The 14,248-nt window shown below is 54.4% G+C and overlaps 1 protein-coding gene across 8 annotated transcripts in view; it reads left to right on the top strand.

The window, feature by feature from the left end:
• Positions 1–14,248, top strand: part of CDH23 (cadherin related 23) — a 404,613-nt gene that overhangs the window by 113,249 nt on the left and 277,116 nt on the right. For all 8 annotated transcript variants that reach the window (XM_087863049.1, XM_087863048.1, XM_087863050.1 and 5 more), the window contains exons 4-6: positions 4,391–4,533; positions 5,100–5,147; positions 5,265–5,357. In XM_087863049.1, the coding sequence (XP_087719175.1) occupies positions 4,391–4,533; positions 5,100–5,147; positions 5,265–5,357 (284 nt within the window). The remainder of the gene's footprint in view (positions 1–4,390; positions 4,534–5,099; positions 5,148–5,264; positions 5,358–14,248) is intronic.

Below are 14,248 nucleotides of genomic sequence, written 5' to 3'. Positions count from 1 at the left end.
GAAAGAGCTCCGGGCCTCATCCACTGCTGGTAGGCACAGAAATGGTGTGGCTGCTGTGGAAGACAATTCAGTGGCTCCTTAGTAGGTTGAATGTAGAATTACCTGGGACCCAGCAATTCCACTCCTCGTTCCTTGTTCCTGCCCACAAATGTTCATGGCAGCACCATTCACGATAGCCAGAAGGGGGAAACAACCCAAAAATCCATTAACAGATAAATGGATATAAAAAAATGTGATCTCTCCATACAACAGAATGTGACTCGGCCATAGGAAGGAATTACATACTACGTTACAACATGGATGAACCTCGAAGACTTATTCTGAGTGCAAGAAGCCAGACACAAAGACTACCCATCGTATCATTGTATTTATAGGAAATATCCAGAACAGGCAAATTCATAGAGAGGTGCAGTGGCTTCGTGGTTGCCAGGGCGGAGGGAGGGAGGAATGGGGACTGACTGCTGAGTGGGTATGGATTTCCTTTTGGGGGTGATGGAAATATTCTAGCAGCAGATCGTGGTGATGGTTGCACCACACTGTGGACGTACCTAATATGGCTGAATTGCATATGTTAAAATGGTTAAAACGATGCATTTTGTATTCCATGCATTTTATCCCAATTTTAGAACAAAACACTAAACTCCAGGTATTCTGCGGTCTGAGTCGGAGGGCATGTTATCTGCGTCTCAGGTGGGAAGCAAACGTGCAGTGTGATATGTGTACCCCAGGGCCCCACAGTCAGGGATGGTTCTCCTGAGTGGCTGCTTCTAGGACCGTTGGGCTGGAGTGGGGCCTCACAGATTGGCCTCGTTCCTGTGTGAATGGTGCAAACAGAGGTTGCTGGAAGGCTTCCTGGTGGAGAAATAAGCCCTGTGTCCAGGAGAAGCCAAAGTGAGGCCCAGCTTCTGTGGAGTGACAGAACAGCCCTGGGCGGGGGATTTCCAGTTTGTGCCCAGCTGGAAAATTGCGGGGCGTCTTGTCTTAAATATAATATTAAATCGGCACCTTTAATTAGTACACTTAGAAAAGGTCACTAGCAATTACCTGGGACACAAAGAAGGCGTAAGCAGGCAAGAGCCTGTGAGGAAGCCGAAAAGGACCATTTTGAGCAGCGCATAATTGAGGGGAAAATGGATAAAAGTCCAGGAAATTATAGGGTGGGCGACAGCAGCTGATGGCCCCATCCATGTCCTGCCCAGTGCCCCCCTTCTTGGAAGGGCCTGAGTATCGGGCCTAAGAGAGCCATTTGGAATATCGGGCCAAGTCATATGACCTTGGCTAGAGGGCCAGGGTGGTCTTTTCCAGAATCCCATCGGCCAGCAGAGAGCTTGGTCCCATATCCCCCACCTGTGCTGGACCCTGACGGTGGTTGGCAGGTGAAGCGTTCACTCCAGGGGGCCGCCGCGGGCTCATTATGCTGTGGGCAGGCGGGGCCGCTCGGGGCCTCACATTCCTCACATGGACTCTCCCCAATGCATTAGGATGTAGCCTTTCAAACTTTGCCATTCCAGCACACCTGAGGGGAACAGAAAGGAGATGTGCACCCCTGGAAGCCAGGGGAGGCTGGAAGTTCTTTTATAGCTTTAGGTTCGGTCTTAAAAAATAAGTTGTTACATTGTGTTCCAAAATACCCTATTAATTTTAGTATAAAACAATCGCTTGGGGCGCCTGGGTGGCACAGCGGTTAAGCGTCTGCCTTCGGCTCAGGGCGTGATCCCGGCGTTCTGGGATCGAGCCCCACATCAGGCTCCTCCGCTATGAGCCTGCTTCTTCCTCTCCCACTCCCCCTGCTGTGTTCCCTCTCTCACTGGCTGTCTCTCTCTCTGTCAAATAAATAAATAAAATCTTTAAAAAAAAAAAAAAAAAAAAAAAAAAACAATCGCTTGCCATTGAACAACACAGATGCTTTGCAGAGATGCTCTTGGTTTATCAATGACTTCACATCCTCCTCCTTCCTCATCCAGACGGAGCCCTGCGCTGGGAGTCTGGAAATTTGGGTACTAGTTGTGGACTCTTTCCCCCACCATTGTACTAAGGACAACTAGCAAAACGCCTTCAGCTTCTCCATCTTTAAAATGGAAAGTTTGGGCTCTCCAAAAGGTCTCCGAGGTTGTTCCGACTCTGTTCCATGATTTTACTCTTCTTCCTCCTGCTTCTCACCTCCTCCCATCACCTTGGATGCTGCCGTATCCTGCTGTGCTGTGTGACCTTGGAGAGGGAACTTTGCCTCTCTGCTCTTCAATTTCCTAATTTGTAAAGTGGGTAGAATAATGGCTACCAAACAGAGTAGCTGGGATGATTTAATGACATAACCTGGGTGAATGAGCCTACTACTCTGTCTGGCATATCCACAGAGCCCAGTGATTGCCCGGTATCTTCCTTTTCCAAGTGTTAGTCTTCTGGTCAGGGTCTGAGGGTCATGTCCATAGAAGTCCTGAATCTTGAGTTCACATATCAAGTGTTGAGATGTGTAGGGTTGTGGATACAAGGGCTCTAAACCCAGAATGCCTGCGATCTGAATTCCAGCTCTGCTATTTACTAACTGTGGGCCATGGTCAATTACTTAATCACTCTTTGTTACCTTATCTATTAAATGGGGAGAATAATGGTAAGGATTGAATCAGACGGTACATGGAAACCTCTTAGCCCAGTGTCGAGAGTGTGGTTAGCACTCAGAAATATTAGCTATCATTGTCATGTTAGAACTGTCCTTTCAGGAGCGCCTGGGGGGCTCAGTCGTTAAGCGTCTGCCTTTAGCTCAGGGTGTGATCCCAGAGTTCTGGGATCAAGCCCCACATCAGGCTCCCTGCTCTGCTGGGAGCCTGCTTCTTCCTCTCCCACACCCCCTGCTTGTGTTCCCTCTGTCGCTGGCTGTCTCTCTGTCAAATAAATAAATAAAATCTTTAAAAAAAAAAAAACTGTCAGAAGTTCACTTAGAAAAGCTCATTAGTGTTCTTTTCTAGATAATAGTCCCAGAGTTTGGAATCCTTGCTTACTTAGCTTGATCGTCAGAGCTACTCAGTAAACACGAGAATCTGTATTTGGGGAAGAGTGTTCCATCTTATAGGGTAAACTGAGGCTTTAAAAGAAGTGATTTGCCCAAGGCCGTGATTCTAATCTAACCACCCCTTTGAGAATCAGGTGAAGACTATAGACTCGCTCTGCAGAAAGTGACACTGTGTGCCCATGACATTTTGCACAGTTCCTGGAGGTGCAAGGGCCTCCCGGAGCTAAGGCAGCCAGCCCGTCCAGTTGTCTGCAACCTCCTGGTTTTAGTATGTCTGCCTCAGTCCCAGACAAACCAGGGGGTTGGTCACCCTGCCCGAAGGCTACCTAGGGAGAGCTGTGATTCCCGGGGGAAGGTGCCCTACACTAGGGCTTCTTAGGCAGGGCTCTAGGCCAGGCATCCTGGGGGCCTCTGGCCAGGGCTGTGTTTCCTGGGGAACAGGGACACCTCAGTCCTCTCCTTTGAACAGAAACCACCCCCTGCACCCAGTCTGGCCTCGATTTCCTGGAGCCCGGGCCACATCTTCCTAACCTCTGTGTTCTCCAGCACTTAGCACAAGGCCAGCACCTAGTCACTGTTGGGCGAATGCCAAGTATTGTAGTATGTTGTGAATTAGAAAGGGTGCTTCCATTTGCAAAAGGCAGAAATCCAACTCAGTGGACTCAGGCCAAAGAGAAAAACGTGAGGGGAGGCAGATTTATTTGCTCATGTAGCTGAGAAGTCCAGAGGCTGGAGCTAAACTCGGGCACAGCTGGCCGCCCACCCTCAAACCTTCAGGAGTCTCTCCCGTGCCCCATGTGGCTCTATTTGCCCCCTGCTGGCCTCATTGTCAGGCCAGCCCTTCCCGGGGGGGTGCCACAGGTGGCTGCCAGCAGGGCCAAGTTAGTGACCCCGTGGAAGGAGGGCTCCTCTTTCCCATTCAAGCACAGGCCCCAGGGTTGGCTTTGACTGGTTTGTTTGGGACACGTGCTCATCCCTGAACCAATCGCTGTGACCAGGGAGATGGAATGCTCTGATTGGCTAAGGCTGAGTTATGTGCCCACCCTGGAACAGAAGAATTGAAGGGGCCTGCCCTCATCCGAGCCACTTGGAGGAGGGGGTCTCCACATTAAAATCAGAAGAAAGGGGGACAGGCCCAGGTCTCAGCTGTCTGTTAGCCACCTAAAACATGGTGAGCCACAGTTCTCTGTGACGGGCACATACACGCTGTGACAAGTGGCCAGGCTGGGGCAGGGAGCCTGGGTCAGAGCCCAGAGGTGCACAGTGAGCTGGGGGCAGTCCATGGGGTGGCGCTCCCGCTGGGCTTCCGCCACCTGAGCAAGGTGCTGAGGAGTGGACCAACCTCCCATAGTTGCACTCTGACCTCTCCCATGGCCATTCCAGGTTCCTCTGTGACGCAGCTGCTGGCCCGAGACATGGACAATGACCCCCTGGTGTTCGGCGTGTCTGGGGAGGAGGCCTCCCGCTTCTTTGCCGTGGAGCCCGACACAGGCGTGGTGTGGCTGCGGCAGCCGCTGGACAGAGAGGTACGAGCTGGCCATACCCTGCCCCAGTTCTTTCCTGGGGGCAGAGGCAGACACTGAGGGAGGCTGGCTCATCCTCTTTTAGGGGCTTCCTCTGAGGCCCCATTCTGACCCTGAAGTAGCATCTTCCTGCCTAAATGGAGTCCCTCCTCCACGATCAGTGCTGATATCTGGACTGGGGATTGGAATGGGGTGGGTGGGGTGTCCCTGGGTGGGTGGGGTGTCCCCACCAGAAGGACGATGACCCAGGGTTTATCCGCCATAGAATGGTGGCTCCATGGTATAGACAAGTCGATCCCCATGAACAGTGTTCCCCTAAAGGACATTTTCCAGAGACACAGGAATTGGTGACATGGCAGCCCTTAGCAAATTAAGGTACGAGTTTGAAAACCCCAACCTTTGCTTTCTCCTTACATTTAAAGTAATGGCCACAGAGGTGTCTAGCAACTTGCTCAAGATCACACAGCAGTTTAGAGGCCGAGGCCAGATTAGAGCCCAGGGCCCAGGACTCAGGACATCAGCGTGCCTCCCTCTAACTCTGCCGTCTCCCTCCCTCCCTTCTCTTTCAGACCAAGTCTGAGTTCACAGTGGAGTTCTCTGTCAGCGACCATCAGGGGGTGAGTGTCTCCTGAGGCCCCTGCTGTCCTGGGAGGCAGGGTCCTGGGCCCTTGGGCAGAAAGAGGCCAGGGGCCGATGCCAACACTAAATCCCGCCCCCCCCCCTTCTCTTGCCAGGTGATCACACGGAAGGTGAACATACAGGTCGGGGATGTGAATGACAACGCACCCACTTTTCACAACCAGCCCTACAGCGTCCGCATCCCTGAGGTAGGAGCCCCCAGGGTCACGCTTGACGGACATGGCGGGTGGGCTGCTGCTCCAGGGCCACCTGGGAGTGGGCTGAAGCTGGGGAAAGGGCAGCTGCAGCTCTGCTTCTCCTGCCCACACCGCAGCCCAAGCACCAGCTCTGGACAGGTTGGTGTCCGTGCCAACACCTCTGAGGGTAGGGGCCCGCCTGCCGCTTAGGGAGAGTGGGTCGGTGGAAGCCTCGGGTCTGGTAGAAGGCCTGCCTGGGATGAGCCCCACAAGTCCAGCTGGAGGTGGCAGGACAGGAGTTGGGAGGGGCAGGTGTTATGGCCTCTTTCCTTCCATTCATAGCCAGGGTGGGCCTCGGGCACATGGGTCAGCAGGCCCGATCCCAGACTTTCCAGCTGTGGCCAGAACGCGTCCCCGCCCAGGACACAGGAAGCAAACAGCTCCAGGAAGGGACATCTTCCCCTAGCCTTATGCTTGCCCCCCTGTCTCCCTGGCCCTCTGCTCCTTTGGGTCGTCTGTGTACTCTGAGTGTGTTTGCATGAGTGCATGCATGTAAAACCAAGCATCGCTGGTAATTGAGAAGTACAAATTATTGCATTACAAACGGTTCATTAATAAGCTGGCTGCCGGCTCCCAGTGGTACTAGGGTTCTCGTGGCTTACTGTCCCTCTCCCAGTGACTGATGACAGTCTTCTGGGCTAGCAGTTAGCCATTCAAAGACCTTGAAGGTGGTAGGTAAAGAGCTTCTGCTGGGTGTCCCTCAGGCCTGCCCTCAGGGCTCTGGGTTGAATGGCAGCAGTAAAAGTTTGGCCTGGGAACCAGGGAAGATGGAATCCACTAGGGAGAGGCAGGTCAGCCCCTTTATATTATATGTCACTGGATCAGGAGACTGGAAGAGTCTTTAGAAAATATCTGTTCTGTTTATAGATGAGAAAACTGAGGCTCAGGATGGGACAGTGACTTACCCAAGGTCACACAGCTTTGCCCCTGAGCCTCCTGACTCCCAGGGCAGCCTCAGATTCCCTCCAAGATGACAAGACCTTGTCTCATGCCCTCTCCCCCATTCCTGTTCCTGGCCCTCTTCACTCAGCTATGAGCCAATGGTCCTATGGTTGTGCCAGATGGCAGAAAGTGAGGACAAGTGTGTGGGTAAGAACACACCAGAGGCTCCCGCGCCCTGCCCATGACGGGGCCGGGCATGCGGAGGGAGCACCCGCAGTCCCAAGCATGGGGACACAGTGCCCTGAGCTGTGGCCAGCATGTCTGGGACTGCAGCTTGGCTCTGGGCCCCCTCTCATTTGGAAGTCTCCCTAATTTAATTAAGGGTCTCTACGTGCCAGCCTGCACTCTGGGCCCAGGCTCAGAAACCAAGGGCACGGCTCCGAGTTAATGAGCCTTGGACCCATTGCTCAGCTGCCATCCTGGCAGGCATGGCTGCCCTCTGTCCTCCCTCACAGGGGGCAGCAGGCAGCAGCGACGGCAAGGGGATGAGAGGTCACATCCCTCCTCCCCAGCCTTTGGGCCAGGGCCAGCCTTTGCCTCGCTACCTTGCCAGGAGATATGACCTCCAATGCCTCCCTGTCGGAATCCCCTGGGATTCTCCGAAGGCCTCTGCCTCCAAGGAGAGAGCCTCTTCAGTCAGTCATCTAGTTAACAAATATTTATTGAGTGTCTGCTGTGGGCTTGGCGCTGAGCCAGGCTCTCGCTGCCCAGAGACCTGGAAGGCCAGAAGAATGCGCAATGACAGGAGCCGGAACTAGCCCCAGGAGACCCCAGGTCCAGCCCCTGCTCTGCTTCCAGAACGCTGAGTCTGTTTGGCCATGCCACTTACCCTCTCTGGGCCACAGTCCTTATCTAATAAAAACAGAGGACAGGTAGGATAAAGTGGCCTGCCTGCTGCCCATCTGATGAGGAGAGGGTGGGCTGAGAGGGGCCAGCTACGAGGACATACAGTTCTTGGAGGACAGCCTGTGTGGGTGCTCACCTGTAAACATCCCCAGGCCACCTCCTGGACTTGATACGTGATGCCCTACTTAGGGCTGCTCAATGTGGCCGGTGGGGTGTGGTGTCAGCTGCATGAAGGCCTAGCCACTCCTGACCCGAGGTGGCTCGGCACCGACCAGCCCTGGCCTGGTGTGGTCACCTGAGCTAGGACTTAGCTGCCTGGCTCAGGCCCCAGCTGAGGTACCAGCAAAGGGACTGCTGGCTCCTGGCCCAGAATTGAGTCTGGGTTCTCCTGCTGGCCTTGAGGTCACCCTGGCAACCCCAGGCCCCTGCCCTAGAAGCATGATGTATGGCAGAGGCCCTATGGAAATAAGTAGGGTGAGAATGCAAACGAGAGAAAGAGGGGGGGACCTGGAGACCCTGTGAGGTGTCATGCTGAGGGGTTGCCAGAGTGACCAGAGAAATTTCAGCAGGCTTCCTGGAGGAGGTGGCTTTCCAGCTGACTCTTGCCAAGGTGAGCTGAGGAGCTCCTGTAGGTCAACACACCTGGGGTTTAGTCCTGGCTGTTCCAGCTACTGGCTGGGTGAGACTCTGGGCCTATCACTGCCCCTGCTGGCTTTGGTTCCAACAGCTGTTAAACTGGGGAGTTGGACCAGGTTCCTTCTAGGGCTGTGAGCCTGTGATCTAAAGATGAATCCCAGCAAGAGAAGCTCCTACTTCTCCTTCAGTACTTCATTATTCCTTAAGGGCTGGCAGAGAAGCTCCCGTGGCTGTTTCCATCTACTGAGCTCCACTTCGGGTCGTGCCAGCCACCTGCCCCCTCTCCCTAACCTTCTCAGCATCCACTGTCCCCAGCCCTAGGGGCCCTGATAAGTTGGGGGTCTGTTGGGCCCAAAACCCAAAAATGGGTGTGAAGAGCAAGTTTACAGGGATACATACAAATTCTAGGTCTACATAACAAAGACGTTTCTAATATTGAAATCTAGTGCACAGTCTACCCCCTACCCTCCCAAGGATGTACTGGCTTCCCAGCCCTGGAGTGATGCAAGCTAAAGTAGGAGAACCACGTGTCTCAGAAGCCATTCAGAACTGAGTGCTAGAGAAGGGATGAATCAGAAGGCCCTGAACATACCCATCAGAATTTCCTGGGGGACTAGTTAGGGTGCATACTCTTGCACTCCTCCGACTCTGAATCCATAGTTTGGAAAGAGCCAGCCCAGGAAGCTGCATTTTTAACAAACTCCCCTGGTGACAGCAAGCCCTGGAGACATGGCCCATGGGGACCCGTGTCCTCGGGCTGGAATAGGAGTGGGTGGGAGGCTGGATCAAGGCCAGGCCCTGCCCCTTTCTCCAGCAGAAGCTCACTGGCCCCCTGCCCCGCAGCCTTGCCCCTCTCCTTCCCGAGACCTCCTGCCTGGCTCCGCCCCTGCTCAGGAGAAGCCAGACAGGTGTGTTTGGGTTTCTGTGCTCCTGGTTCCCCTCCTACCCAGCCCTCTCCCCTCACTAAGCTGTTCTACATGTAATTATCCATTTTATCAGGGTGAAAGGCCCTGCAATTCACTTGTCGAAGCCCTAACGAGGCAGCGTGGATGCTTTCAAGTCCGTAAAGAAAAGGGAAATCCTGCTAGAATTGGCAACTTAATTCCCCAAGCCAGCCTCGACAGACCTCATTAAGCCCCCGTGTATTCATTTCAGGCTAATGGCTGTCATGCTGACTGCTGTTTGATTTGCTGTAATAGACTTTTATGGCGTTCCAATTTGCTCAAACGTGTTTGCCTGTGTCTGTGCCCAGCGGCACCGCTCCGCTACCTCCATTAGGGGTGTGTGTCCGCCTCGCTGACCTTCAGCGCTGCCCTGTCCCCTGTGTCCTCCTGGGCCACCCCCCCCCCACAGTCCTCCTGGTGCGCCCCGGGGAGGTGACCCTGGAGCCAGGGTGTTCAGGCTGGAAGGTGGGCGTGAGGTTAGAAGTCAGATGGTGCCAGGTGGCTCCTCGAATCAGGGAGTCAAGGAGGGCTTCTGTAATCTCAGGCACGGTTGTGTCCTTGAAGTTCTGACAAGTTCAGCCACCATAGCTGGACAGTTGAGGCTGTTATCCACCTGGCCTCAACCTACCTTTCTTGCTTTCCCTGCCGGCTTCTTCTGCATGGATCGTCCTGTCAGCCCAGGGGCCGATTCAGTGGCTGTGAACCTGGGTCTGCGTCTCTCTTTTCTCTCACCCCAACACACACACGTTGTGCTGTTCTAACTGGTACGGGAGTGTTTTCTTTCTGCTCTCAAACTGACTCAGTTCTGCCGGTCCTTCAAAGCCCAGCGCTGACCCACCATGCCCTGAGCCACTCAATTTTTTTTTTTTTAAACGAACACAGCAAACGTTTGCTGAGCAGCTATGGAGCAAGGCCCAGGGATCCCAAGCTGACCTGGACATGTAGGGTAGAGCAAAAGGACTCTCCCGTTTGCCAGCTGTGCAAGTTCAGATGGTGACTTAGCCTCTCTGGACCCCAGTTTTCTTATCTATGAGATAAGCCACAATATTTGTCTTGTGGGGTCATTGTGAGAGAAAGAATAATGCAGGTGGGTAAAGCCCTCAGCCCTCTTTGTAGCTCATTGTATATTCAGTAAAATGCTCGGGACTAAGACCAAGGTCTTGTCCTCCGGGGAGATCATTTTACAGGGAGAAAGACAAGAGGATGTCTAACTACATGTAAACGTATTAAATGCCATGGTAGCTTAGGGTGTGCAAAGCAGGAGGAAAGCACTGTGGAAGGAGTGACCTGGCCTCTACACAGGGGCTATTTGTTTGGGACCTCACAGGGTGTGTAGAAGTTTGGTAGTCATAGAAGGAGACTGTGGTGTCTCTGAATGTCATATACTCTCTGTCCTTTGGCTTCTTTTCATATATTGGAATTTCCAAAAGAGGGAAGTGAACTCTAACCACTGACCAGGGATCCTGTTGAAGAGGGCCAGTGGCAGGTGGCATATGCGTGTCCCTCACTGGTACCGAGTGTTCCCTTGTGGAAATAAAGCTGGGCTGGAAGTGGGCTCCCTGTGTCACTGTGATGGACAGGTCCTGCAAAGATGTCTGTCACTCATGGCTTTGTGTGACCAGCTGTGAGGTGGGGAGGAGGCCAGAAGAGGGGAAGGGTAGACTGGGATGAGACAGCAGGCGCCTGAAGCCCCCTGCCCTGGCTGGAGGCACAGTCCAAGCCAGGGTCCCCCAAGGCCACCCCATCTCTCCATATCACGTAGCAAGGACAGATGAAAGTCACTCCTCCCTGGAGCTCCTTACTGGAGACAGGAAAGCAGGGAGAAGGAGATTCCTGGTGAGCATGTGTCAGTGAAACAAAGTAATTCATTTCTATGATAATAATAAGCCGTTGTTATTGTTGAGAGTTTCCTCTGTGCCCAAGGCCGTGTTTTCCATGCACGTGGGAGCTCCCTGAGTGCTCACTGCCACCTCACGGGGTAGCCACGTTGTTAGTCCCATGCCACGGGTGTGGACGTGGGAACAGAGAAGTTTCATGACTTGCCCAGAGCTAGTCAAGGATGGAGCCAGGATTAGGAGACAGGCCTGATTCTACCTGCAAAATGGAGATAATTATGCCTGCTTTGCAAAATTGTTGTGAGGATTAAAGTGAATGGGACCGTGTGTGGGAAGTGCTTAGCACAGGGCCCAGCATAAGCAAGTGTCCAGCACACGGTCGAGGCTGTAGCTGCTGGTACCTTCGTCTCCCCCGCCATCCTGAGCAGGGACTGTGTGCCCTCCGTACCCAGCCTGGGGTCCAGCTCATGGACCAGAACTTCAAGAATGGGCGGAGCCCCACTGCTCCCTCTGCTTCTTGGACAGTTGGGAGGACGGCAGGAGCCTTCACATGAAGGGCTCTGCCCCCACCAGCTTTCATCACCCAGGTGAGGGGTCCTTTATTGCTCACAGTGTCCCGGGGAGAGCAGCCAGGCCCGGTGCCGGTGCCGGGGTGGAGGGGGTGCCTGCATCTCACAGGACTCCTGAGAGCTCACTGCTGGAGCCGGCCAGGTCCTGAACCTTGGCCATGCTCTTCTCAGTGTGGTGGGCACACGGGAGCCCCGGAGGGGTGGCCAGACAAGGCCCCGAGCCTGCAGAGGTAGGCATGACCAGACTTATTAGCACCCACTGGGGCCGACAGCAGTGCCCCCAGCTGCCCTCCTCACGGCATGCCCATCAGATGCTGAATGATTTATAAACTGCATCCTTGGGTTGCAGCGAGAGGTGGGGGGTCGGGGGGCTCCCACTGGCTTGGGCCGGCCATTCCCCCCTGAGATGTCAGCTCTGCTCATGAGAGTGTCGTCTCCCACGCCAGGAAAGGCAGTCCCTTGACAGACCATATAATTTATACCTTGGGGCTTTGGTGCCTGGCGGCCCCCCTGCATCTCTAACCAGCCACCTATTGATCTGGGAAAGGGGGACCAATACATCATCTCAGGGGCCCTGGATCTGCTGGCCAGAGCCAGAGTGGTTTTTTTAGCCGGGCGGCAGCCCCGAGCTATGCCATGTCTCTGTGCCCCTCAGTGAGCACCCCGAGGTGCTCTGGTCCTCTGGTCCCCCACTGTCTGCACAATGACAGGTACGTCCTCTCCAGCAGCGGGCAGGTGCCACAGCCTGCAGCAGCCAGGGCACTGAGCTTTGGGCTTGTAGCGATGAAGTGACATACGCACATGGGCAGAGCAGCAGGGCCACTTGTTTCTACATAGTCTTGAGGTGCAATTGTGTGTGTGTGTGTGCGTGTGCGTGTGTGCGTGCATGCACACACGTGGGTGATATGCTGAGTATGTACTTATTGAAGTAATATTGTCTATATCCGAGTATTTTCCCTTTCATCTGGCCTCGTGACAACTCTGTAAGTTAGGGGAGAATTTTTCTTCCCATTTTAGAGATGAGAGAAACTGAGGCCAAGAGAAGTTTCACGATTCCTCGAGTCCCCCGAGTCAAGCATACTTTCAACTAGAGCCATAGTCTTGCTCTTTGTTATCTCCAGCATCTTCGCATGCGTCTTTTTGTAGCTTTGCCATGACCTGCTTATAATTTGACCAAAGTCGCAAAGATGAGACCCTGATAGAGCCAGGATGGGGGCAGACGAGCGGGGAGCTCGGGGCCTCATGCACAGGCTTACCGCCGTCCAAGGCTGAGGGCCGTCACACGCACCCTGTACACAGGCGGTAGCAATCTGGTGGACAAGCTCCACTCGGCGCCCGCTGCCCACTCTCTAGCATGAGGACAGGATCCTGCCATGCTCGTAGTGACACCACTACCTAGAGTGCCCCGCCTCCAAGAGTTGGGTCCCCGGATGTGCATACAACATTGTTCTGTGAGAAGTAGAAGACCCATCCCTACAGGTGAACGCCAGCCTGCTCCCCTGGGGTCCCCCACGACCTCCGTGACACCTCCTCCTTCCATGCCCACGGGGGCACGGCCAGGGCTGTGAGCGCCCTCCGCCACTCTCCGCACAAGGAAAGAGGGCAACATGGGAGCAGGGGACAGAAGGAGCCCAGATGTAATTAAAATTATTATTTTGTTTGAACAGTAATAACGTTCTTCATGATACCGGTTTCCTCGCCGGTTCTAGCTGGGAGTCTTCGGGGGTTCCTATAATTCTGCTGCAATGGCTGAAGGACCCGCTGCCATGAATATGAAGCAGGGGCCCAGGGGCAGAGCCCGGCTCGCGAGCCGTATGGGTGCACTGGCGCAAGCCGGCACACCTTTCATTGTGCCCCCGCCCTATGAGTAAAGACCGTCTAAACGGAAGGAGACGAGAGCCGGCTGTGAGGAGATGCTCCTGTCGCATGGTTGGGCTGCCAGCCCCACGCGCCCGGAGGCCACCTGTCGTCTTCATCCCCTTTCTCTTAAATGGTCTCCTCTCCCCCGTGGTGGGGCCTCTTGCCAGAGGGGTCAGGTCTCCTGCCTGCACCTTTTTCCTCCAGACAGTGGGGTCTCCTCAGACCCTGGGTGGTCAGCAGGCTAAGGACACTGATGGAAGGACCTATGCTCCGCCTGTGACATGGGGACCCTGATCTCTGCTGTGGCTCAGGGTGATGGAGCCATGCACACACAGGTTCTGACTCCACACCGGGAGGCCACGAGCAAGATGCTTGGGCTTTCAGAGCCTCAGTGCCTCCATCTGTAAAATGGGGGTATGTTGGGGGGGGTGAAAGTTCCAAGAGAGCCCATGTATGAAGCACCACACTCCTGGGGTAGAGGATGGGTATTCCCGTCGTCATGAAGAGTTCTCAGAGAGCCTCAGGAAAGTCACTTGGGGTCCAAGGAGCTTGACAGATGGGCTCTATTGCTATGGCTGGATTGGTTGATATTGGGGTGGGAGTGGTCAAGAAGCTTACGGTCCAGCGGGAGACAGGAAACATGTGGAAAACATGAAATGAAAACATGACAAAGAAAAAAGGAAGCAGTCACCGAGAAATAACTGGTAATGATGGTCTGAGAGCGTTCCAAACGGGCTCCTTGGAACCAGCACCAGAGGGACCATCAAGGTGACTTAATCTAACCACACGTTCTGCACAGGTCGACAAAACCAGGCAGAGGAAACCATTTCCCCAGGGTCCCCCCAGGAGTCAGTGGCAAACCGCTGAAGACCTAAGGTGACTGGGGAAGATTCTCAGGGACATGGTCTCCAGAACCCATGAGCCTGAGCCCATCCCTCCACTGGAGGTGCAGCGCTGTTCGCCCAGGTGGGGTCTGATGTCCAGAGCCGGGCTGGGGAGAGGGGAGGGGCGCTGCCTTGTGGACTCCTACAGCCCCCCCCGCCCCCCCGCAAGCTCAGAGCTCAGGAGCGGTGGCCTGGTGGGCTGCCTTCCGATGTAGGGCGCAGGGGCCGTGTGAGTGTATTGGCAGACCGCTGGCATGCCGCTGCTGTTTCTCCTGTTCTGGAGACTTTGGAATTTTGCCTCAGCCCCTTGATTTACCCAAACAAGTT

This window comes from Ursus americanus, chromosome 6 (assembly GCF_024610735.1).
Source record: "Ursus americanus isolate L20-20 chromosome 6, mUrsAme1.1.p, whole genome shotgun sequence".
NCBI classification, from domain to species: Eukaryota; Metazoa; Chordata; class Mammalia; order Carnivora; family Ursidae; genus Ursus; species Ursus americanus.
This window is presented reverse-complemented; position numbering and strand designations above follow the sequence as displayed.